This window comes from Conger conger, chromosome 10 (assembly GCF_963514075.1).
Source record: "Conger conger chromosome 10, fConCon1.1, whole genome shotgun sequence".
Taxonomy (NCBI): domain Eukaryota; kingdom Metazoa; phylum Chordata; class Actinopteri; order Anguilliformes; family Congridae; genus Conger; species Conger conger.
In genome coordinates, this window is record NC_083769.1 from 7,969,988 (window position 1) to 7,995,611 (window position 25,624).

A 25,624-nucleotide genomic window follows, 5' to 3' on the forward strand; every position below is an offset into this window, starting at 1 on the left:
TGGTTTGACCTGCTCAAGTTATCTTTTGAGTTTTACACTAAGGGGTAGCCTTGTTTTTACCGTAGATAGGAAAAAGTCAGCAAAAAGACCTGCTAGCATGTTTGTAGTCTGTGTCAGTGCCTATCCCCACTCTAGATTTTGCTCAATGTTTTACTTAAATATGGCAGTGTGTGTGCATGAAATATCTTCAGTTCAGATCAGCAGTTCAAACACTGAATCTGGCTGCCTCAAAGTGCTTGTCAACAAGAGGATATTTTCTTGCATTGGGACAAATAGTATTGTGATAATGTCAACCAAGATGAGGTGTGCTTTGTCCATCTGGCAGAAAACAGCACTGGCCTTCAGCTTGTTCATTTGTACATTGATGCTTTGATCCCTTGAGCTTGCATAATACAAGTCATGGCGAGGGGCAGATGGAATCATGGGTGCGCTACAATTAAGGACGCACTCCATGAAACCATAGCTCTTCCAAATCTCCATATTTGCACTCTGTAACCTAGGCAACTGGCCAGGCTGACCCACAACCGTCTCCGCTGAACAGGAGGGCCAAAATACACGTTGCATATAAAGCAAATTAGTGACACACGAGCTCAGCACTGTGTTCCTTTGGCTGGATTTGCTTCGGAGTGTGTTTGCCTTGAATCCGATGTACCAAGGTTTAGCTGACATGACATTAACAGTGCTGTTGCAGCGTAGGTTTCAGCTCCATGAGCAAGGACAGAGGTGGACAACGAGGGCTCGATTTCTGTATTTCATAGCAACTCCTGCGCTTTCTAATTTCATACCCCTGTCGATTATGAGATGACATTTCTTGAGCTCATGAAAGACAGCCGATGCATCTTCTTGTGTCCCAGTTTCACTGTGGTCTAATCTAAATGAACTGCATGCACCCACACTGGTTCAGTTAACCGTTCCCGGGTAATTTGTGGAAACAAAAGTCTGCATGCGCACAGGCCCTCTGGGAATATAACTGCCCAACTGCTCCAGCCTTTGCACTTTCAGTACCCAGCCTGAGAGTAGTTCCACAGGTACATGCATCAAATGCTAGTAAGTTCTTTAAAAAAAACAAAACAAATTTAGAATGTCTTAGGCATAATTTAATTAATGGTGTTGTTTGTTGTTGTTGTTGTTGTTGTTGTTGTTGTTGTCGGATATCTGGATTCAGAGTCTGATTTAATTTATTATCATATTATACTCTCACAGAGCACTTTATTAGGAACACCTACTTGTTCATGCAATTATCTAATCAGCCAATCATGTGGCAGCAGTGCAATGCATAAAATCATGCAGGTACAGGTCAGGAGCTTCAGATAATGTTCACATCAACCATCAGAATGGTGAGAAAATGTGATCTCAGTCATTTCAACCATGGCATGATTGTTGGTGCCAAACGGGCTGGTTTGAGTATTTATGTAACTGCTATCTCCTGGGATCTTCATGCACAACCATCTCTAGAGTTTACTCATTGTTTAATGGTGCAAAAAACAAAAAACATCCCGTGAGCAGCAGTTCTGTAGACGGAAAAACCTTGTTGATGAGAGAGGTCAGCGGAGAATGGCCAGACTGGTTCGAGCTGACAGAAAGGCTACGGTAACTCAGATAAACACTCTGTACAATTGCCGTGAGCAGAAAAGTATCTCAGAGTGCACAACACGTCGAACCTTGAGGTGTATGGGCTACAACAGCAGAAGATCACATCGGGCTCCACTTCTGGCAGCCCAGAACAGAAAGCTGAGGCTGCAGTGGGCACAGGCTCACCAAAACTGGACAGTTAAAAGACTGGTCTAATGAATCTCAATTTCTGTTGAGGCATACAGATGATGTTGGAGCCATTTAGGCCGACACGTTATTTATGTAAATTTTCTAATATAAATTTTTAATGATTAACTTAATGATATTGATTGCTTTGATTTGATTGTATAATTGATTGTATAATATTTGCTTCTAAGTTCATATTCTGTGCCACGAAGAATTGAGGCTGATATGAGAGCAAAGGGCGGTCCAACCCAGTATTAGTATAGTGTTCCTAATAAAGTGCTCAGTAAGTGTATATAGCTCAAACCAGCATCTGCATTTCTTAACGAATGATTGGAGTATGTCAGGACTATTTTTCCTGTATGATCCCATGAGTCCACACCCAAACCAAACTTATCCAGGTCTCAAAAAACAGCTCAATGTCATTGGCCGCTCAGTGTTTTGCATGTGCATTTACAAGAAACATCAAACAATCTGATTAGAGACCATTCATCCTTATCAAATGGCACAGTTGCCATGCAAATACCAGTAATAAAAGTATCTGATAATAGGGAAATACAGATGTGACCATTGTACAGCTACATGAATCTCGATGGGAGATTCACAGCACCATGAGGCCTCTTGGGTTTGTGTTTTTGTCTGCAAGAACAGACGTGTCACAGAAATACAACAGCCCTACACAAGGCTGTAAAACAAGCACTCAGACAACGCCACGTATGTTCACTTTACACAGGTATCAGCTAAATGGAGCGTGAAAAAAAAACTCTCAGATAAGGAGAGAAACTTCCAGATCCGGGCCTTTACTATGTTCTATTCTATTAAAGATTTACCGTGCCCACTATGATGTGATAGCAAAAATCAGCCAAGTGTGCATTAAAGAATGATCAATAAAAGATTGCCCAAAAGACTAAAAGCTGGGCGGGGGGCGGAGGGGGAGGTCCTGAAGTCAAATTAAGGAAGCAACAACAACAATGATGCATGGCGGCAGGTCCTGTGATGTTCAGAGTGTTTTCAGGAAAGGGAATAGACTGGGTGGTGTGTTTGTGAACTGGTCAAACTGGGCGAAAGTGAACTCACAGGACTGAAGGTCAGACGGACGACACTCGTGTTGAAAAGGACGTCACATTGAGGAAATCCAGCAACGGGTCTTTGAAATCTTTGAGATTCACTGTAGTGTAATCTTTGAACGAGCATCAAAAAATTTTGCATACAGCAGTATACACTCACAGAGCACTTTATTAGGTATTTATTAGACTTATTTTTCAGACTTCTACTGCTGTAGCCTATCCACTTACAGTTATGATGCGTTGTGTGTTCAGAGATGCTCTTCTGCATACCACTATTATAATGTGTGGTTATTTGCGTTACTGTCACCTTCCTGTCAGCTTTGACCAGTCTACCCATTTTCCTCTGATGTCTCTCATTAACAAAGCATTTCTGTCTGCAGAACTGCTGCTCACTAGATTTTTTTAAAGAGACTAGTCTAGAGACTACTGCGTGTGAAAATCCCAGATCAGCAGTTTCTGAGATACTCAAACCGCCCTCTCTGCCACCAACAATCATTCCATGGTCAAAGTCACTGAGATCACATTTTTTCCCCATTCTGATGGTTGATGTGAACATTGACTGAAGACCCATACCTACATGATTGTATGCATTGCACTGCTGCCACATAATTGGCTGATTAGATAATAGCATGAATAAGTCGGTGTAATAAAGTCAAAATGTTCCTAATAAAGTGCTTGGTGAGTGTATTTTCATGTGCTGCAGTATCTTCTCTGATCTCGGTGATGTGGAATCCTGTGAATTCGCAATCCCCCAGTCCCACCGGCCTGCAAAGGCGCCCCTATCCAGTCGAGCCGCTTTCCTGAAAATACTTTGAACCAGTGGGCCCTTGATTTGCATTCTGCGCTTTGAGCGAGATCTTGTTTCATGTTGCCAGTTTTGCATACCCATTTTCATGACAGTTACTGGCGGGCTTGGCACGGTCCTACATCAACAGGTGTTGAGCAGGGAACAGAAGCAGCAGAAGTAGTGCCGGCCACTTAAGAGTGGCGTCACTGGGCTTCCAACACTGAGGCTGAAAGCTTGAACCTCGGGAAAGGCCATGGCCATTACAGCCAAGTATGTATCCTGAACTGCTTCTGCAAATACATGGGATGAACCATGATGTCCTGCATTGCATATGTTTTTAATTGAGCTTTCCCCCAGTATGTGATAGCCCATAGCATTATATGACTACAGCAAGCGCTGAACTATACGGTGAAATGGAGAGTACGTGACAAAGAGGAACATTTTTCTCGTCATTTGGATCCGGACAATGGCCATGCTGACGTAGCTAGGATAGTACCGCAAGCTATATCTGAATTGCTGCGCCATTCTCTTAATTATGGTATCATATAACGGCTAGCATAGTGATTTTTGCCAGTATTGTATGGTTATGGTAATTAATATAGTTGGCACAAATGGGACGTTACCTGCAAGGCCACACAGCTGCACAATATGAATGAGTTCTGCTTGGACGACAGCCAATCAATATTCATTTCTTGTATTTATGGAACATAAGAGTGTCTAATGCAGTTAGGCCCGACAGTGTTCGTCCTTTCAGGCCCATCAAACAGCAGTTTTCTGTCAGCGGGGCCGAATGGATTTTCTGCATTTGCATGAGTGCCTGGTCCCCAAACAAAAAGCTCTCAACATGACAGAGGTTGTTAAAAGCAAAAACCTACCGTGTCTCCAGAAGAAACTGTGCAGGGTTTTAATGTTCAGAGCTGTGGGGAAGGGACCCACAATGCCAGTTGCTGGTATTTCGGGGAATAGTTCACTTTCCGAGAGTATTTTGTGACTGATGGGTTTTTCGGTGCCATTTCAGGTTTAGCATACCGGCCCACAAAGTTTCTGATGACCTGCTAGTTTCATAATGCCTAGCATAGGAGCTTTTGCAAGTCCATTACCCAAAATGAGAAAATGTACGGTAACTTCAAAACAGCTTATACAACACCTTTCGTATGTCTTCGGAAGTTATACATGTGTACATTATCTGATCATTTTTCAGAATTATATTTAATCTTATTTTTGTTGGACGCATTTCCTTTGGCACGTACAGCCCACGACCACTGTGCTCAAGGAATGACAGGAATTATATGAAAATTAGTATTTATGTATTTATGTTCACGATAAAAGTCATGTGTTCATAAGTACGGTGCAGCTACTGGAAACATAAAATCAGTTACTTAAGTAGATTTCCCTTTGTTAAAATACATTCCAAAGTCATAAAAGCTCCTATGCCAGCCAATGTAAAATCAGCTGGTCTTCAGAAACTTCAGTAAACGGGGGTGGCCTGTAGCGTAGTGCTTAAGGTAAATGACTGGGACACACAAGGGCGGTGGTTCTAATCCCGGTGTAGCCACAATAACATCCGCACAGCCATTGGGCCCTTGAGCAAGGCCCCTAACCCTGCACTGCTCCAGGGGAGGATTGTCTCCTGCTTAGTCTAATCAACTGTACGTCGCTCTGGATAAAAGCGTCTGCCAAATGCAATGTAATGTAATGTAATGTAACATATAAAATATCCTTAATCACACACAAAAACTGTCTGGTCCAGGTAAAAGCAGCCAGGGAAAATCAACATAATATAAAAAACCAGAAAGTGAACGATCCCTTTCAATCATGGAGAGCTCTGTGCTCTGTGCTCATGTCCCTATGAGCTTGAATATATTTTCTGTGTATTTTAATGTATTTATATGCAGTTGCATTGTTTGTTTTTTTCCACTGAAAACTTGTACTTTATATGTAGTGGCAGGTTTCTCTTGTAAGGGGGCATTTATCAATGGGATTTTCTGGTTCAGTGAAGGGTCTATTTGAAAATACACTCAGTGAAACTCTTGAGACTGTTGCATGTGAAAATCCCAGATCAGCAGTTACAGAAATACTCTGGCACCAACAATCATTCCACAGTTGAAATCACATTTGAAGTCACTGAGATCACATTTTTTCCCCATTCTGATGGTTGATGTGAACATTGACTGAAGCTTGATTTCAGTCTTGATTGATTTTAAGCATTGCACTGCTGCCACACAATTGGTTGATTAGATAATCACATGAATAAGTAGGTGTACAGCTGTTCCTAAAAAAAGTGCTCATTGAGTGAATATAAACTAAACTGAGGAGGCAAGATGTGTGGCACAGTTCATAAAGTGGCTGACCCTTAAGCTGTACAGGAGACCCACCTGTGACGTGGGGTTTGAACCCTTCCTTCCTACAGTATGGCCCCTTCAGAACCAGTTCCCTTATCTGTCTATGACACTCTCTGCCTACCCCTTCTGAATAAGGCAAAGAAATATGAAAGGAGAGTGGACTGTCTTCTCTCCTTAAAAATGAATAACGCAAAGGGCAGCTCCATTTACAAATGTGCAAAACCGGGGCAGATGCAGCACCCAGGGACCAGCTGTTATGCTAAGCAGATCTGACTACCTGAGCAGGTTTGAAGGTTAGCTAGTGATGAATCACCCTCCTGGCAGACAGCAAATACAAGTCTGAGACCGCATGCCTACTTTTACAACGCAGGGGAAAACAGTCAATGTGAAACAGTGGCTAATGCGGAAAGTGAACACTGAGGCACAAGCGTTCAGCCTGCTCAACACACTCCTGAGTACTACTGTCACACACACTCGCGTACAGCACGCAGCGCACACACCAGCCCTAAACTGTGTCAGGGGCACAATTATGGGCCCGTGTTCACCTCGTATGTTGCCGTCAGCTTTAAGCATTTCTCGGGAATATTGAAGTCCACCTCTTCACACGCGGCACAAAAACAGATCTCAACGAAGTGGAAAAACAGACTTTTCCATCCAACTTCAAACAGATCCGACGGATTCCCACTACATTTCAAATTGACATTGAAAGGCAAATGCCATTTAAAACTAGTGCATACGACGGTTTTTTTAGGCGACTGTTTGTCCTTTGTTTAAGATTCCTCTTGTGCATTATTTGTATGTAATGTCTATTGCTTCTCCACTGTACTGTTTTTGCAAGTCTAACTTCTCCATACATTAAATGACTAAAGCATCTACTTACCTATTTATCAAACTGTCTCCTGTCCATCTTATCGGCTTGTTGCAATAACTCGTTGACCTAAACTGTATTCTTTAGCGAGTAAAAGTATAGGATATTTAAATTTAAAACGGGATGAAACGGTTTTCTCAAGAAACTTCGCATTTTGGCTACTCGGTAATATAGATAATACTTTTCCGTTATAAAAAAAGTGATGTACAAACAGCATCAAAACTAGAAAATTGATAACGTCATAATGCATGTTTCAATAGCTATGCAATGCGTAAAAAGAAAGTAATCGTCTGTTTTCTGTTAAAATACAGGATATTAATATTGGTATAGCGTACGTAAATAGTCTCACATTAAACACGATAAACTTAAATTGGCAAACCTTTCGATGTTCTGTGTTATTCGTCATACGTGCAGTACCATATGTTCCATTCGCCCCGTCTGCGGGCATTCTACCACACAGGTGTTCTATTAAAACCGGCATCAACCATACATAATACAATTCCGTTTTGCTTCTGCATGATTCTTGTGTCCGTCGTGCTTATAGTTTATATTGCTATACATTTAAAATAAATTACGATATCGCTTATAAAATCTTGAAACTTCAGTCGCCCTGAACTTGATGGCTACACCTTGTGTCAATGCAAGAAAGGCACCTTACCTCTTTGCACATTGGCAAATCCCTCGTTTCTGTTTCAGGACAAAAAAGAAGGAACCAAACAAGGTGACAAAGCACAAGAAAACGGTCAGATTTTGTTTGATGTGGGCCTCTGGTCGGCATTGCTTCTTTGGTGAGAAAAAAGTTGACTGAAAATAGGACCGGCTGCGAAGGCAATGCACACTGGCGGAGAGATGTCGCTCTTCGTCTAGCGACTTCCACGACTTATCTTGGATTTGACGTGCCTGTTGTAATTTCCCGCTGTTGTGTTTTTTCGGCAGTACTCGCCGGAAACGGAAAATACCGAATTCAACAGGTGCGCCGAAACCACACTTCACAGTTTATCACTCGGCAAACATTTCAGAACCTTGAGGTCATTTTTCAACGCTAAACACAAAACTAAAAACGGCTATTCAAAATGCACAAACCAAAGATAATTTCTACTGTGAACCAAATCACTTTTGCTAATCTCACAACACTGCAGTTGAGGATTTTTCTTTCCACAGCTAGAATTATAGGTTGCTAAGAATCAAAAAAACGTATGTTGTATTTTTTAAAGACAGTTCAGATTTTATTCAATCGTTCCACTCCCTTCTACTGTCTGTACTATACCCTTTATTTAGAATCACAAAAAAAGAACCATATTGAAACCACAAATATTATTTACTGCAATGTTAAAGGATTGTAAAAACAACTAAACACCCACTTTTGTATGGGTGATCAAAACTAATGTTCCAACAGTATTTCATGATTAATGAGTTATTTGATTCTGAAGTGCAAGATTTCTTCACAGAGATGAGTGCACAACCCAAGGTGAACATAGGTCTGGCTGTGTTACGTGCTGAACGTTTTGAGTGTCGGGTCTAAGGTTTTGAAAATTGAGCACAAACGTAGCCCCCAGTGGTACTGACCCCAGTGTGCCACATAGTCAACCAAAGTCACTCAGATCTTGATTGAGATATTTTCCATTCTTGTTCCTCCTAATCTTCTTCCTCCTCCTCCTCCTCATCCTCCTGTTCTTCCTCCAGCTCTTCATCACCTTCTTACTCCCACACTCGTTGTCCCGCTGGCTCTTGCAACAAACATAAACACCATTGTCCTCCAACACAGGAGAGCTCACCTTATTTGTGTTTAAGCTCTGTTTGTTAACCGTGAAGAGTGGGTGTGTACAATTGATGTGAAGTTTATAATTTTTAATGGCAGCATTTTCATGTGAACACAAAATATTTATGTTTAGAAAATTGTGCCGAGAGAAGAACATTTAAAATCGTGTGAACTTTTTTGGAAAAGTGTCAAATAGGACTGAAATATATGTGGAAAACAAACAAAATGTGCAAATGGTTTTTAAAAAATGTCTTTATTTTTACACATTAACTTAAAATTGAGGAAAAACTCAAACACAGTAGGTTACATATGACATTTAAATACTCTTGAGGCCTGAGATGCCTATATACACTCACTTTATTAGGTATTTATTCAACTTCTTTTTTATCAACTTAGTGTTATGATGCGTTGTATGTTCATAGATGCTCTTCTGCATACCACTGTTGTAATGTGTGGTTATTTGTGTCACTGTCACCTTCCTGTCAGCTTGGACCAGTCTGGCCAGTCCAGCCTGTCTCCTCTGACCTCTCTCATTAACAGGGCATTTCTGTCTGCAGAACCAGGAGAACAGCCATTTCTGAGATACTCTGCCACCAACAATCATTAATAAGTCGGTGTAATGAAATATATTCCGAATAAAGTGGTCGGTGAGTGTATGTGCCTCGAATGAACAACTGCAAGCTACTTATGGCTTGGTAAAACTTCAAAAAGTTGGGAACCGCGCACTGCGATGGAGACACTTTAGGATTCGCCACCTAGCCTACAACAGAGTCCCCTAGCAACCGTTGTTGGGACAGTAAACATTGTGGCAGTCGCGAGAAAGAACAGCGAAGGTGATCTCACTTAGCTTATGCTAATTTAACGTTTCAGAAATGCCTTTCCAAAGAGATCCATTCCCATTTCCGAGATTCGAAAATGACGCCACATTTACAGGCGAAAAGAAGCATAAGGTAAGCCGAGTGAAGTTATTCAGTCAAGTTAACGTTACTCACTTTGCATAGCGGCGAGATGGTATCACATCAGACTCCGTACGTACAGTACGTGATGTGACTAGTAAGTTAGGCTAATTGCACAGAAATAATTACTATTGGAATGATGAAGATATCACGATGTTTTCAGTAATCAAACGTGAAGTATTCCGATATTAGCATACGTGTACCCTGTAGGCTAGCCCGTTGTAGGCCCTGCTAAATATCTCTCAACATTACAGAAGATGCTGTACACCAAGCCAGCTCATTTGGCCCAAAATGACCAGCCTTGGAGTCGCCTAAATGACAGCGCTACTCTGAACAGCTTGAGACGCAACGTACTGTACTACGATGAGGAGGTGGGAGTCTAGTAGCCAACACCTGTTGCTTATGGAATAATACATCGGACTGTAAAATAACCTACATGTTTGATATGGTTTAACTCTCTCGATGCATTTAAAATGTGAAAACCCTTTAAGGAAAAGTTACTCTACTTGTAAAAACATGCAGTGGAAAAACTGCACAACATTTTTTATGTTCTATATTCCTTTTAAAAGGGACAGGACTATGAACAAATTATTCTGGTCATTATAAGGGTCAACATATTTGAAATAATTAGATCTGGGTCTAGGTTTGGTACTGTTACAATAATTGTACAATAATTTTCTCACAAATTATTGTATAAACCTTGAAATATTTGTATTCAGGCTCCAAGGGACAGTTTGGATTTACACCTCAAAGCCATGTACGACCAACACGTAGAGTTCTTGAAGAACAAAAAACAGACCCTATACCAGAGGGAGACTCTTACTGAGGACCATGGGTGAGCATTCATGAAGCAGAGTGAAAGATCTCACTTGACTTTAAGAGGTTGTGTGTTGGCTAGCATGAATCTGTAATTGATTTGACAGTACCTGAAAACAGTTTAATGATTGCCCTTCAAACACGATCACAGATAACACAATAAAGGCCACTGTGGTTTGTCTTCAAGCAGCCAAGAAGTAAAGGCATCTATGCTTGAGACCATAACATCTATCACAATGCGCTGATGAAGCATTAGGCTACATTAATAAAATTGTGACTGACAACATTAGCAAAGTACTTCTTTAACCAGTGTTCGACTTAATTGGTCCAAGAAACCATGACGATATTTGCATTTGCACATTTTTGTAGGGTTTTGAAAATATTTCACAAATTAACAAGCTCTTTTTCTAACACTCTTTTATAACTGAACGAAACGCTGAACATTCCAGGAGAATTCTGAAGAACCGGGTGAGAGCAGAACCTCCTGAAGATGATGGTGACAGAGAACGGATGAAAGTTTCGTCCAGCTCCCAGAAGTCATCCATTCATAGCATCGAATGCGCAATAGGCAAGAAACTTTTTTCTTTTTTTTCCCCACACCTTTAAGGCACATTAACAAGTGTAAGAAAATGTAAGGCGGGGATGCTGGTTTTTCACCATTCCTTTACATACGGGTCAGGAGTGAAGGCAGTCTGGCCAACTCATTGTTCAGTTAATAACCCAGGAGAAAGGAAAACCCGGTCCAGACTTGATGATCCCTGGTAATGAGTAGCTGTACACTACAGGTATATGGGGGCATTTCAGACACATACTTACTTGTTTTAAGACCATACCACTTCACAGAAACAACATTCTTCCATAATGTTTTATAAAGGAGTCTGTAAGAACAAGTCTAAAATCACAGTTCTAGGGTTTACCATAACAAGATTGAATGAATGGCCTGATTTGTTAAGCCTATATATTATATCACTGAAGACCATCAATCAATTATTTTAGTGTGTATGCAGGATTATAGCAGGGATGGGCAACTCCAGTCAGTGTATGCAGGATTATAGCAGGGATGGGCAACTCCAGTCAGTGTATGCAGGATTATAGCAGGGATGGGCAACTCCAGTCCTGGAGGGCCGTGTGTATGCAGGATTATAGCAGGGATCGGCAACTCCAGTCCTGGAGGGCCGTGTGTATGCAGGATTATAGCAGGGATCGGCAACTCCAGTCAGTGTGTATGCAGGATTATAGCAGGGATGGGCAACTCCAGTCCTGGAGGGCCGGTGTGTATGCAGGATTATAGCAGGGATGGGCAACTCCAGTCCTGGAGGGCCGTGTGTATGCAGGATTATAGCAGGGATGGGCAACTCCAGTCCTGGAGGGCCGTGTGTATGCAGGACTTTGCAGCCACCAGTTACCCAGACTCATTCAGCTAATTAGCCATATGCACCATGACCGATTCACTCATGAATTAGACCACAATGAAATGCTATCCAACGAGAACATTTATCAGCTGCTGTTTACATTAGGGAATGTGGGTATAAATGACAGATCATGTAAATTATTGGGTTAAGTGAGTAAGTAAACGCAGTCTGAAATCCAGAAACCGATAATTCTGAATTAGTGGGTTCACAAATGTGGTCCTGGGGACCTGCTGTCTATGCAGGTTTTTGTTCCAACCAGTCACAATCCCAGAATTTCAACAAACTGTCCATAGGTGCTTTTCATGTTAAGAAGGATTATTAAACTCATCAAATTATGTGAATCAATAAGCTAATTAGGTTGGTCAACACTTAGTCCTGGAATTGCAGTTTAGGTGAAAAAATAAAGGCAAAAACTGCATATTCAGGGATACTCCAATACCAGGGCTGAGAACAACTGCTACAAACAAGTAGAAAAGGGCCTCAATGAGCTGACTGGCAATTAAACTAAATTAACAAACTTTGATAGTCTCAGTTAAATTCTAATCTTCACCAAATCTATGGACACAATCGCAGTTTGTTGGCACAATCAGGCCGACACCTTGCTTTAATAGGCTAAACATTGTCCCTCAGGAGGTGTCCCACTCCAAGTAACGTGCAAAGTTAGAGCTAAATCTGTGATTTATAACTAATCCCCATTGGTGCAATGCCCCCTTTATTTGAAACAATGCAAGACGGTTCATGGTCTTTGCTCCTTGTATGAAAGGTCAACAACTGAGATCACACAAAACCATGAAAAGGCAGAACCCTTTCACCACTCCAATGCAACATTTCAAATGTACAACGGATTTTAGATCAGGAGCCAACATCTGTCTGAGGAAACCACTGTATATGCTGGTTCATTCAAGCTAATTCCCATTGCTCCAATAGCAGAACCAGAATTTTAACAATGTTAATTGCTATTAATGAAAATGCTTTTGTTTAGTGGGATAATTTACCCTCTTACGTCACATTGCCAAAAACACATGTCATGAAGCCTAGAAGCCCTATGTTTATATTGCAATATAGCACAATCTGGGATACAAAGTTACACAATTATTTAACTGATCAAATTAGAGGTGAATCCAAAGGCTTGTAATTGAAGGCATGGACAGGTGGCCACTCAACAAAAAATAATTTGGAATTGATAAGGGGCCAAACCTGCATATGAGTTTATGTTTGAGGGCTACTTTTTATGCAGTGGCTTGCACTATAGCACTGTGAATAAAATATTTATATCCATGGCTTGCATAACACCTTACAAACACCCAACTAAGAAATTAAGAGTTTACAATTGTGCTTGGAACAAAAACTGACAGACAGCAGTACCCCCCAGGAAGATGGCAGAAGGCGAGAAGTTTAAAATCTGCACTGTGAACAATAGGATCAGTATAGCACACAATGAACCTTCAAATGAGAAACATGAACTAAATTAGCATGCATGGCCAGGTGTTCATTTTACCTGGTTACGACAGATATAAAACGGCAAGAAAAATAATGGAAAATTCCACCGACACAAACACCAGATGAGTCCAACGGTGTACACTTTGTGCAGATCAGCCTAGCCAGGTATTTAGCAAACTTCGGACCGGTTCAGAATTCATCCGGAGTACTTTGTTGGTTGATTTAACCGTTGCTCGAGTGGACGCTCGTTAACAGACAACCGGTTGTCATTCCAGAGTCTCACCACAACGCCTCCACCAACAGGGGCTACTCCAGGAAACACGACGGCGGCTTCTACTCAACATAATTGTGGCTTTCAAAAGCCAGAATCAGTTTGTCGACCGTGTACGATCATGCTTCTGAATATTAGTTACAATAAATGCTTGTAAGCGAGCACTTGTGTTTGTTCAAAAGTTTATTTCTTGTTCAAAAGTTTATTTCTTGTTCAAAAGTTTATTTCACACCGTAATAATTTTAATCATCATGTTACTAGTTTGATGATCAGGTTACAATGCAATTACAAAAGTTTAAAATATTGTACATTTGCGACTAAAACACAAACCTTTCCGTTTTGCATTTTAAGCGCAAACACATGGCAAGCCAACCACGTAGACGTCCAAAGACAGACGTTGGTATCTTCACAGTAGCTTCTCCAGTTCAACGCACAAAAGCATGGTCATAGATCAGTATCGCCTCTATACTCATCGACCGGAAAACAGACCCAGAAGGGACTTACCGGTACTAGTATATCTGATCAATTCATCATCTCTAGACCACAAGCTTTTGTGGCGGCCTTGAGTTAACGAAATGCTTCATGCACATCGCCTAATAGGCTCGCATGTCGGGTTATATCATTTCAAAATTGGAGCAAGGCCAGTCTCCAATCTGATCAAATAAGATCACGGTGTAGTTTTTTTTTTTCCCTAACCCATTCACACAATAAACCACATTCACACACGATCACACTCACATACTTTTTCATTCATTCACACACTCACCCAACATACTTGTCTCCCCTTTCAAACAAGCATACATCTGCATGTACCGCGCAGGCGGTTTGACCTTATACTGTTTCGCAAGGCATTCTGGGAGCAGAAAAGCTTACTAATTATTTGACTCCACCCTCTTGTGGGTGCAAGAGGAAGTACAAGCAAAGAAGGCAAAGAATAGTACAAATATGCAGTCGTCTCTGATACAAGTACCGTGGATAAATCATCTTGCAAGACTTACTATATTTATTGTAAATAAAACGCATTTCACGTGCTACCAAACAATTGGGTATAAAAAGTGTCTTTAACAAAGTCTTTTTCAAATAGTTTAAGTGTTAGATTGCGTTGTGAAAGTACAGTAAAAAATTCGAAGACCTAACTAGTTTAGGCAACTTATTCTGCAGAGCCCAGCTGGTCGAGCGCATTCCGAGGTCACGCGCGGGAAAATGTTTTACACTGGCGTTTCAAAAGTTTGAACATAAAGTTACACACACCTGTCTAACGCGGTGTCTTCTCAATGCTGGTCACAATATTATGAAAAGAGAAATATGCTGGATGTCCCCCGTAATATCTCTCAACATTACAGAAGATGCTGTACACCAAGCCAGCTCATTTGGCCCAAAATGACCAGCCTTGGAGTCGCCTAAATGACAGCGCTACTCTGAACAGCTTGAGACGCAACGTACTGTACTACGATGAGGAGGTGGGAGTCTAGTAGCCAACACCTGTTGCTTATGGAATAATACATCGGACTGTAAAATAACCTACATGTTTGATAAGGTTTAACTCTCTCGATGCATTTAAAATGTGAAAACCCTTTAAGGAAAAGTTACTCTACTTGTAAAAACATGCAGTGGAAAAACTGCACAACATTTTTTATGTTCTATATTCCTTTTAAAAGGGACAGGACTATGAACAAATTATTCTGGTCATTATAAGGGTCAACATATTTGAAATAATTAGATCTGGGTCTAGGTTTGGTACTGTTACAATAATTGTACAATAATTTTCTCACAAATTATTGTATAAACCTTGAAATATTTGTATTCAGGCTCCAAGGGACAGTTTGGATTTACACCTCAAAGCCATGTACGACCAACACGTAGAGTTCTTGAAGAACAAAAAACAGACCCTATACCAGAGGGAGACTCTTACTGAGGACCATGGGTGAGCATTCATGAAGCAGAGTGAAAGATCTCACTTGACTTTAAGAGGTTGTGTGTTGGCTAGCATGAATCTGTAATTGATTTGACAGTACCTGAAAACAGTTTAATGATTGCCCTTCAAACACGATCACAGATAACACAATAAAGGCCACTGTGGTTTGTCTTCAAGCAGCCAAGAAGTAAAGGCATCTATGCTTGAGACCATAACATCTATCACAATGCGCTGATGAAGCATTAGGCTACATTAATAAAATTGTGACTGACAACATTAGCAAAGTACTTCTTTAACCAGTGTTCGACTTAATTGGTCCAAGAAACCATGACGATATTTGCATTTGCACATTTTTGTAGGGTTTTGAAAATATTTCACAAATTAACAAGCTCTTTTTCTAACACTCCTTTATAACTGAACGAAACGCTGAACATTCCAGGAGAATTCTGAAGAACCGGGTGAGAGCAGAACCTCCTGAAGATGATGGTGACAGAGAACGGATGAAAGTTTCGTCCAGCTCCCAGAAGTCATCCATTCATAGCATCGAATGCGCAATAGGCAAGAAACTTTTTTCTTTTTTTTCCCCACACCTTTAAGGCACATTAACAAGTGTAAGAAAATGTAAGGGCGGGGATGCTGGTTTTTCACCATTCCTTTACATACGGGTCAGGAGTGAAGGCAGTCTGGCCAACTCATTGTTCAGTTAATAACCCAGGAGAAAGGAAAACCCGGTCCAGACTTGATGATCCCTGGTAATGAGTAGCTGTACACTACAGGTATATGGGGGCATTTCAGACACATACTTACTTGTTTTAAGACCATACCACTTCACAGAAACAACATTCTTCCATAATGTTTTATAAAGGAGTCTGTAAGAACAAGTCTAAAATCACAGTTCTAGGGTTTACCATAACAAGATTGAATGAATGGCCTGATTTGTTAAGCCTATATATTATATCACTGAAGACCATCAATCAATTATTTTAGTGTGTATGCAGGATTATAGCAGGGATGGGCAACTCCAGTCAGTGTATGCAGGATTATAGCAGGGATGGGCAACTCCAGTCAGTGTATGCAGGATTATAGCAGGGATGGGCAACTCCAGTCAGTGTATGCAGGATTATAGCAGGGATGGGCAACTCCAGTCCTGGAGGGCCGGTGTGTATGCAGGATTATAGCAGGGATCGGCAACTCCAGTCAGTGTGTATGCAGGATTATAGCAGGGATGGGCAACTCCAGTCCTGGAGGGCCGTGTGTATGCAGGACTTTGCAGCCACCAGTTACCCAGACTCATTCAGCTAATTAGCCATATGCACCATGACCGATTCACTCATGAATTAGACCACAATGAAATGCTATCCAACGAGAACATTTATCAGCTGCTGTTTACATTAGGGAATGTGGGTATAAATGACAGATCATGTAAATTATTGGGTTAAGTGAGTAAGTAAACGCAGTCTGAAATCCAGAAACCGATAATTCTGAATTAGTGGGTTCACAAATGTGGTCCTGGGGACCTGCTGTCTATGCAGGTTTTTGTTCCAACCAGTCACAATCCCAGAATTTCAACAAACTGTCCATAGGTGCTTTTCATGTTGAGAAGGATTATTAAACTCATCAAATTATGTGAATCAATAAGCTAATTAGGTTGGTCAACACTTAGTCCTGGAATTGCAGTTTAGGTGAAAAAATAAAGGCAAAAACTGCATATTCAGGGATACTCCAATACCAGGGCTGAGAACAACTGCTACAAACAAGTAGAAAAGGGCCTCAATGAACTGACTGGCAATTAAACTAAATTAACAAACTTTGATAGTCTCAGTTAAATTCTAATCTTCACCAAATCTATGGACACAATCGCAGTTTGTTGGCACAATCAGGCCGACACCTTGCTTTAATAGGCTAAACATTGTCCCTCAGGAGGTGTCCCACTCCAAGTAACGTGCAAAGTTAGAGCTAAATCTGTGATTTATAACTAATCCCCATTGGTGCAATGCCCCCTTTATTTGAAACAATGCAAGACGGTTCATGGTCTTTGCTCCTTGTATGAAAGGTCAACAACTGAGATCACACAAAACCATGAAAAGGCAGAACCCTTTCACCACTCCAATGCAACATTTCAAATGTACAACGGATTTTAGATCAGGAGCCAACATCTGTCTGAGGAAACCACTGTATATGCTGGTTCATTCAAGCTAATTCCCATTGCTCCAATAGCAGAACCAGAATTTTAACAATGTTAATCGCTATTAATGAAAATGCTTTTGTTTAGTGGGATAATTTACCCTCTTACGTCACATTGCCAAAAACACATGTCATGAAGCCTAGAAGCCCTATGTTTATATTGCAATATAGCACAATCTGGGATACAAAGTTACACAATTATTTAACTGATCAAATTAGAGGTGAATCCAAAGGCTTGTAATTGAAGGCATGGACAGGTGGCCACTCAACAAAAAATAATTTGGAATTGATAAGGGGCCAAACCTGCATATGAGTTTATGTTTGAGGGCTACTTTTTATGCAGTGGCTTGCACTATAGCACTGTGAATAAAATATTTATATCCATGGCTTGCATAACACCTTACAAACACCCAACTAAGAAATTAAGAGAGTTTACAATTGTGCTTGGAACAAAAACTGACAGACAGCAGTACCCCCCAGGAAGATGGCAGAAGGCGAGAAGTTTAAAATCTGCACTGTGAACAATAGGATCAGTATAGCACACAATGAACCTTCAAATGAGAAACATGAACTAAATTAGCATGCATGGCCAGGTGTTCATTTTACCTGGTTACGACAGATATAAAACGGCAAGAAAAATAATGGAAAATTCCACCGACACAAACACCAGATGAGTCCAACGGTGTACACTTTGTGCAGATCAGCCTAGCCAGGTATTTAGCAAACTTCGGACCGGTTCAGAATTCATCCGGAGTACTTTGTTGGTTGATTTAACCGTTGCTCGAGTGGACGCTCGTTAACAGACAACCGGTTGTCATTCCAGAGTCTCACCACAACGCCTCCACCAACAGGGGCTACTCCAGGAAACACGACGGCGGCTTCTACTCAACATAATTGTGGCTTTCAAAAGCCAGAATCAGTTTGTCGACCGTGTACGATCATGCTTCTGAATATTAGTTACAATAAATGCTTGTAAGCGAGCACTTGTGTTTGTTCAAAAGTTTATTTCTTGTTCAAAAGTTTATTTCACACCGTAATAATTTTAATCATCATGTTACTAGTTTGATGATCAGGTTACAATGCAATTACAAAAGTTTAAAATATTGTACATTTGCGACTAAAACACAAACCTTTCCGTTTTGCATTTTAAGCGCAAACACATGGCAAGCCAACCACGTAGACGTCCAAAGACAGACGTTGGTATCTTCACAGTAGCTTCTCCAGTTCAACGCACAAAAGCATGGTCATAGATCAGTATCGCCTCTATACTCATCGACCGGAAAACAGACCCAGAAGGGACTTACCGGTACTAGTATATCTGATCAATTCATCATCTCTAGACCACAAGCTTTTGTGGCGGCCTTGAGTTAACGAAATGCTTCATGCACATCGCCTAATAGGCTCGCATGTCGGGTTATATCATTTCAAAATTGGAGCAAGGCCAGTCTCCAATCTGATCAAATAAGATCACGGTGTAGTTTTTTTTTTTCCCTAACCCATTCACACAATAAACCACATTCACACACGATCACACTCACATACTTTTTCATTCATTCACACACTCACCCAACACACTTGTCTCCCCTTTCAAACAAGCATACATCTGCATGTACCGCGCAGGCGGTTTGACCTTATACTGTTTCGCAAGGCATTCTGGGAGCAGAAAAGCTTACTAATTATTTGACTCCACCCTCTTGTGGGTGCAAGAGGAAGTACAAGCAAAGAAGGCAAAGAATAGTACAAATATGCAGTCGTCTCTGATACAAGTACCGTGGATAAATCATCTTGCAAGACTTACTATATTTATTGTAAATAAAACGCATTTCACGTGCTACCAAACAATTGGGTATAAAAAGTGTCTTTAACAAAGTCTTTTTCAAATAGTTTAAGTGTTAGATTGCGTTGTGAAAGTACAGTAAAAAATTCGAAGACCTAACTAGTTTAGGCAACTTATTCTGCAGAGCCCAGCTGGTCGAGCGCATTCCGAGGTCACGCGCGGGAAAATGTTTTACACTGGCGTTTCAAAAGTTTGAACATAAAGTTACACACACCTGTCTAACGCGGTGTCTTCTCAATGCTGGTCACAATATTATGAAAAGAGAAATATGCTGGATGTCCCCCGTACGTCAGCAGTTGTGAAATACCCAGTTTGGTGACCTGGGTTCCTCAGTCAAAACTTCACCTAAACCGTTAACAAACCAAATGTAGTCAATGCTCCCGTTAATACTTTTGTGTGTATCTGGAGACTGGTCCGGGGTTGTGTATAGTTTGCATGAATTATTATCTTGTAACCAAGGGTATGAGCCACATAAACATGAAAGTAGAGTGGAATAAAACATTCTTACAAGATAACGGATTTTGCAAAGTACTACTGCTTTCTTTAGCCCACCCCAAATTTGAGATGGCTTTAGTCATCAGACTACAGATACAGTTGTAAATGGGTAACCAAGTAAAATTGATTTTTTTTGAAAAAAAAATTCTCAATTCGTTTCTTTCCTGGCTAAATAATGGTTACATATTTTTTCAAATTTCTTTAGCAGTTAGGAACTGTCCTTATTTTAGCATCACATAAAATATATGGAATATATTTTGTTTATTTCATAACAGAGACTAAAACACAAAAACCAACAATGTAGACCAAGCCTGTGAAGAAAGGTGAGGACACAAACAAGATTCAGGGACGTGGATTATCCGTTGACTTTGTGAGTTTCATTATGAAAACTGGAATGATCACACTTAAGTCAAGCCTTAATTTCCAGACAGCTAGGTAACTAATAACATCCACATTTCAATACATGCAAAAGTACAGCATAAGTAGATTTTTTAAATAAATATCTTCCACTGTACACTTACAGGGCATTGCATATGCCACCGCCATTAGAATTTAAGTATCACCTACATGCCCACGTTGTTTTAAAGGTATCCCTTTGAATAAGGAACAGTTTGGTTCCGGTGGAACGACTAGTTTGTTTAGTTCATTTGCAAGTCAGACGAGCCATCGATGGCTCCCATTCCAGAAACCTCCACAGACCAAGAGGTGAAAGAATCTTTCAGATGGCCCATTCACCACCTATGGAGCTCCCATTGTTTCTACACTGTGACTTAATCACACGCCGATCCGCGTGATTAAAAGATCCGTCGCTCCCCATTGTAACGGAAAGAACCGCCTTTCCTTTACAAAGGGGAGCTAGAAACAAACAGCAACTGCTCCAAACCAACTTAACACTGAACTGAAATAATCACCCACAGACCTTTCCACTATGACAGTGTATGAGCATATAATATGACTGAATTCAGGTCAACTTATCAGAGGGAAAGTGAAAAACAAAGACCCCTGTAATATTCCCCAAAAGCGGTACTGTGCAGCTGTGACGGTTTCTACACTCTGTTCACACTATAGGGACAAGCATGATTGCACTTGCCAGTTAACAGCAAATAAATTGACACATTTTAACCACACCCGTGTTCATGCGGTTAGCAACAAAAATATACAAATTTCACTCCGGTAAAGTAAGTATTTTGTTCATAACCAGGTGAGTGATTGGTGCCTTCGCCAGCCAACCGCTGTTGATGTGCGAGTGTGTGCATGGGTGAATGAGAAGCTTCAATTGTACAGCGCTTTAACCATTTACCTTTCATATAAAGGGTGGCCATTTAGCCGTTGTTTTCCTTTATATTATTTTTCAAGACCATAGCAGACCTAAAGTGAAGTAATTCTGTTTACCAGAAGCAGCTGTGGGACGAGACAGGGCATTACTTATTTATTTGCAATTATGTGAGGACTCTCAAAACCATACATTATGAGGAAATTAAATGAGGCCCATAAACCGATTTCATAATTTACTTCAAATATAATCCTAGGATACAGCCATAAAGCCTAAAATGTAAAGGAATATCTGGACTGAAGAGGACACATTGCCCACAATTATTCCTAAATGGTGTGCTTTTTTGCTTAAAATTGGCGGCAACACATTTTGCACAATTACATTTGTGCTCGCATACACTACGTTCTGTGTCCAAGAAATCATCTCAGCTTAAAAAAGTGTTTATAAAGTCTGCAGATCAATGCTACCATTAAGACTGAGGATCTTTTAACAGATAATTCATTTGTATAATAACAAGTACGCTCTGGGCTTAATCTACTGTCATTAGTTTTGTTACTTTACTTTTCAACTATACTTATACTTCTAAAATGTAGGATGTGAAAACGAATCACCCTATTCTTAAATTGGTCCCAATCTAAAGGCACTCATGTTGAGTCATATTTGAGAAAAGCAAGGAAAGTTCCTATAGGAAAACTGATCTGGATGATCCCTTAGCATTCCGATGCCAAAGTGTGGGGGAGGTGGCCCAATATAGCAGATCTATTGAACCTCATTTCCCATTATTTTACTGAGATCCCAAACCAGCCAGCCTGCTGCGTACAGAGATAAGAATTATATTCTAAAACCCCACCGTGCTGTGACCTTTGGCTTTCCTTTCAAAGTCAGACCAACTCGCCTTCTCTACATTTTCATCACTGGTGACAGAAATTGTACAAAAACTAATCTACGGTGTGAACATAGTCTCTTTTGCATCCTTCACCTGTGACCACAAAAATCCACTTTGTTTTCCAGTATTCACAATTAAATTAGGTACACGTCTCTCTGTGCTCGGTGAATGCCGTGAACGTTTGGGCCAGTAGGGGGCAGTCTTCATCCTGCATGCGGGCCCTGGGACGCCGGGTGTGTGGAGTGCATCTTCTGTGTTGCCCACGAGCGCAGGCCGCCCTCTGTCACTTTATAAAGAGCACGTAGAACGCCATGGAGAGACAGGACAGCGCCACGGGCAGGTGAAGCCTCGTCCCAATCACTGCACCTGGGAAGAAGGGGGCGTATAGTCAGCCTTATGCCTTTAACAGCAGACTTCAACTTTAGTTTTCCTTGACTGCAAAGAAGACCAGTAAAAACGCCACAAAAAATTGATATACTTTCTTACTCCGAGCACACCAATGGTGAAACCCCAGGACTGTTTAGACTCTTGTCTTGGTTAAGTAAAGTCATCACGCACACAAAGAAAAGTTTGTCACAAACACAAAATGGAGTCCCTGGCTCAAACGCCACTGCTGATGTGTTCACATGGAAACAGAGGCAGAAGTGAATTAAACCCCTTTGACACGTGGAAGCCACGACCAGGTTGAATTATCAGGGTTGGGTAACGTTCTCCCCCGTTCACACGAAGCATAATATACGAGTCAGTTCACACATGACACGACCGTTCCAGATAGATTAGGCTGTCTTAGGAAAGGACTTTTTGCTAAATAATAGTTTGGAAAGAGCTGTAAATCCTACCAATACAAAACAGTTGAGGAGCAACAGTTTTAAGATAATGTAATATAGCAACATCTTTATCATCAATACAGTTGTTATATGCTTCCAAATAGCTGATGTTTCCTAAACAATGGTTTTGTCAGCTAGAAATCAACATGCCTCCTACTTGTATGCAGAATTATTTCCAGTAAAATGCAACAAAAACTATTCCGTTCGGCAAGTTGAATAGCTCGCTGTCGTTTGTATATGTAGTGCTAGCCAGCATGCTACATTAGGTAAAACTTGGAACTTCTTTAAACATTGACACTTTTGAAGCTTCCAGTGAAACTGCTCTGTGAGGACCAAAAGTATCAGTCACAACAATCTTTTGAAAATTGTGAAGCAAAATCACCCAATGCAGCTCCAATATCTGTGCAGTCTCATATTTGAGCATGAATTATTGAGAGGCCAGAGGGGGGTAAATCATGCTAGTCCTGACCTGGAAAATTGGAGGAACATCTTGCCTACAAAATGGATCCCTGCTCCTGTTCATATGAAAGAAAACTGCTATTTTGTCTGAATTAAAGCAATAACGGAATTCCAACTGCCTTGTCAATGTGTCTGAATTAAAGCAGTTTGGTTAAAAAAAAAAGAGTGGGCTAAAGCTCCTGAGATCTGGAAGACTAAACAAATTATAGGAATTCTTAGGTTGCAATTATTTCTGCAAAAGGTGGTGCAACCACTTAAGTTTATGGATGAATTACATTTTCACACAGGGGCGATATTGGAGTTTTGATAACGTTGTGCATTAAATAAATGAAAGAATCATTTTAGAAATGTGCTTTGTGTTTACTCAGGTTCCCCTTGTCTCAGAGTAGATTTTTGTCTAAAGACCTGAAGGAAGGGAAGACCAAAGAGGGAAAAATACTTTTTCACAACATTATATGTCAATTAACATGGTTTTTTAAATGTAGAAAGGCTGCTACAAACCTTTGTAGAAGACACCCCAGACACCCTTTTTCTCCGAAAGCAGCCAGCTCTTTAGCCGGGGTACCTTCCTGAGGTACGCACAGGTGCAGATGAAGAGTAGTCCGAACACCAGGATGCCATCAAAGGAATAAACTGCCCAAAAGACACATCCATCCAATTACTCACTGCAGTAGCTGGAGGGTATTTAATTGAGCTTTGCAAACAAGGAAGAGCAGTAGCATACTAGTGGAACAATTCAAACAGAACTTGCCCTCAAACCTTTACATTAAAGTCCCTCATTTGCCCCTTAATTGTGTAATGGCACCGTTAAAACAAAATATTATATTATAATATAATTTTAGCAACACTGAAAGCAAAATAAATAAAGCTCTGAAATTGCAGTTGAAAGACCAGATTTTAAGAAAGAAAATGAAAGGAAATTAGAAAAATACACAGTACAGATGACGCCAGTTCCAGAGTGACACATATTAGTTGAAAAACAATTCCAATAGCTTTTCAAATTTGCTTGTCATCACTTGTCATGGCTGTGACAATGTTTTTCAACCGACTGGGGGTCGAAACGCAGCTTGTGGTCGAGCAGTAAAATTATTAGCTACATACTGTTTAATTTTGTTAAATTACCAACGATTTGAGATTTGCATGGCACCATTACAGTACATATAAGATTAACATTAGTCATAAAGGCAGTTACTGTCACAATAGGGAAGTTACTCCTTTAAAGTTGTGTGTTAGACGGCACAAAACAAAAAGAGATACCTGGCTCGCTAGTACTAGGACGAGATAACTACGCCAATTAGCATGCTTTAGTTTAACCTGACATCGCGACTGATACATAAACCAGTTGTTTTACATTGTGTAGCGATATGGAGCTATCATCAAACTATGGACCCTAGTTAGCTAGGTAAATACACTGTACATTATTTGACTATGCGCCACGAGAACGAGCAACACAATTAGCCGTGTATTCCCCATAGAGTGTATGGAGTTCAGTGGTATTCCTCCTTGCGTCGCAATCAATTCACGCGATAACGGTGGTATGGGATTCACACGTTTATTGTTACAATCTTTCGGTGTGATTGAGTAATATTTTCTCGGCCTGGCAAATCTTGCTCCCCAATCTTGCTCCCCAACTACCTAGCTACCTAATGGAGCCACGTCCTCAAACTCTCCAACTCAGCGCCTACTAGCTAACGCTACTAGCTACTTCCTGTTCTGTTAAATTGAACTTGTGGTAGGTAACTTGACGTTAGTAGGCAAGCTAGAAAGCCAATCGAGGTAAGAACTATCTACCTCGATGTTACTGAAAACAAGTTCAAAACATACCGTTAGTCATGTTTACAGACGGTGAAATTGTGCTTTCAGCAACCAGGATTCGTTCTATCTCATCGTTTTACGCCTACTACTACGTTGACAGCAAACAAGGAGGCCTGAGTAATCAAACACCGGTTAAAATGTGAGCAAGGTGCATGCGCACAAGCACGCTCTGGGAAGAGTAATCGAATCCAGAGAAATATGAAAGGCTGACCCAATATGAAACAAAAAAATCTCAATTGTACTATTTCCCAGTTACACAGGTTTCTGAAGTATGTTGCATGTCATGAAATTCTGTCAAAATTAAATGATTTCTTTGTGAATGTTAGTTGGATCTGTTCTCTCATTATAGTAAAATAACAGTGCTCTTGTAAATGGTTGGCATTTATATAGCACCTTTATCCAAAGCGCTGTACAATTGATGCTTCTCATTCACCCATTCATACACACACTCACACACCGA

At 40.6% G+C, this 25,624-nt stretch overlaps 4 protein-coding genes and 2 non-coding genes across 7 annotated transcripts in view; 2 read left to right on the forward strand and 4 right to left on the reverse strand.

The window, feature by feature from the left end:
- elapor1 (endosome-lysosome associated apoptosis and autophagy regulator 1) overlaps positions 1-7,693 on the reverse strand; it is a 39,400-nt gene extending 31,707 nt beyond the window's left edge. For both annotated transcript variants that reach the window (XM_061257397.1, XM_061257396.1), the window contains exon 1: positions 7,478-7,693. In XM_061257397.1, coding sequence (XP_061113381.1) covers positions 7,478-7,597 — 120 coding nt within the window. In that variant the 5' untranslated portion in view covers positions 7,598-7,693. The remainder of the gene's footprint in view (positions 1-7,477) is intronic.
- A 1,574-nt stretch (positions 7,694-9,267) lies between these two features.
- On the forward strand, positions 9,268-13,657 carry cfap276 (cilia and flagella associated protein 276). Its single transcript, XM_061256544.1, has 5 exons — positions 9,268-9,528; positions 9,789-9,905; positions 10,254-10,369; positions 10,800-10,918; positions 13,478-13,657. Exons 1-5 carry the CDS (start codon positions 9,451-9,453, stop codon positions 13,546-13,548), a joined length of 501 nt encoding a protein of 166 aa, XP_061112528.1. The 5' UTR covers positions 9,268-9,450; the 3' UTR covers positions 13,549-13,657.
- Positions 13,658-13,919: 262 nt separating this feature from the next.
- LOC133139761 (small Cajal body-specific RNA 2) lies at positions 13,920-14,217 on the reverse strand. Its single transcript, XR_009709923.1, has one exon. It is a non-coding gene; the product is annotated as a small Cajal body-specific RNA 2 (non-coding RNA).
- Positions 14,218-14,804: 587 nt separating this feature from the next.
- On the forward strand, positions 14,805-18,575 carry LOC133138173 (protein CFAP276-like). Its single transcript, XM_061256699.1, has 4 exons — positions 14,805-14,933; positions 15,282-15,397; positions 15,828-15,946; positions 18,396-18,575. Exons 1-4 carry the CDS (start codon positions 14,820-14,822, stop codon positions 18,464-18,466), a joined length of 420 nt encoding a protein of 139 aa, XP_061112683.1. The 5' UTR covers positions 14,805-14,819; the 3' UTR covers positions 18,467-18,575.
- Positions 18,576-18,818: 243 nt separating this feature from the next.
- Positions 18,819-19,116, reverse strand: LOC133139762 (small Cajal body-specific RNA 2). The gene has a single exon (XR_009709924.1). It is a non-coding gene; the product is annotated as a small Cajal body-specific RNA 2 (non-coding RNA).
- Positions 19,117-21,318: 2,202 nt separating this feature from the next.
- Positions 21,319-25,287, reverse strand: LOC133138937 (protein kish-B). Its single transcript, XM_061258092.1, has 3 exons — positions 25,174-25,287; positions 23,851-23,982; positions 21,319-22,429 (listed from the first exon to the last, which is right to left on the reverse strand). The coding sequence occupies exons 1-3, from the start codon at positions 25,181-25,183 to the stop codon at positions 22,347-22,349; spliced, it is 225 nt and encodes a 74-aa protein (XP_061114076.1). The 5' UTR covers positions 25,184-25,287; the 3' UTR covers positions 21,319-22,346.
- Positions 25,288-25,624: the final 337 nt, after the last annotated feature.

Bases quoted from the DNA above. Each gene is read 5' to 3' on its own strand.
- cfap276 (XM_061256544.1), top strand. From the start codon at position 9,451: ATGCCTTTCCAAAGAGATCCATTCCCATTTCCGAGATTCGAAAATGAC. The intron at 9,906-10,253 runs GTGGGAGTCTAG...ATTTGTATTCAG, and splicing joins TACTGTACTACGATGAGGAG to GCTCCAAGGGACAGTTTGGA. The intron at 10,370-10,799 runs GTGAGCATTCAT...TGAACATTCCAG, and splicing joins ACTCTTACTGAGGACCATGG to GAGAATTCTGAAGAACCGGG.
- LOC133138173 (XM_061256699.1), top strand. From the start codon at position 14,820: ATGCTGTACACCAAGCCAGCTCATTTGGCCCAAAATGACCAGCCTTGG. The intron at 14,934-15,281 runs GTGGGAGTCTAG...ATTTGTATTCAG, and splicing joins TACTGTACTACGATGAGGAG to GCTCCAAGGGACAGTTTGGA. The intron at 15,947-18,395 runs GCAAGAAACTTT...TTGTCATTCCAG, and splicing joins TAGCATCGAATGCGCAATAG to AGTCTCACCACAACGCCTCC.
- LOC133138937 (XM_061258092.1), bottom strand. The intron at 22,430-23,850 runs GTTTGTAGCAGC...CCTTCTTCCCAG, and splicing joins CTGGGGTGTCTTCTACAAAG to GTGCAGTGATTGGGACGAGG.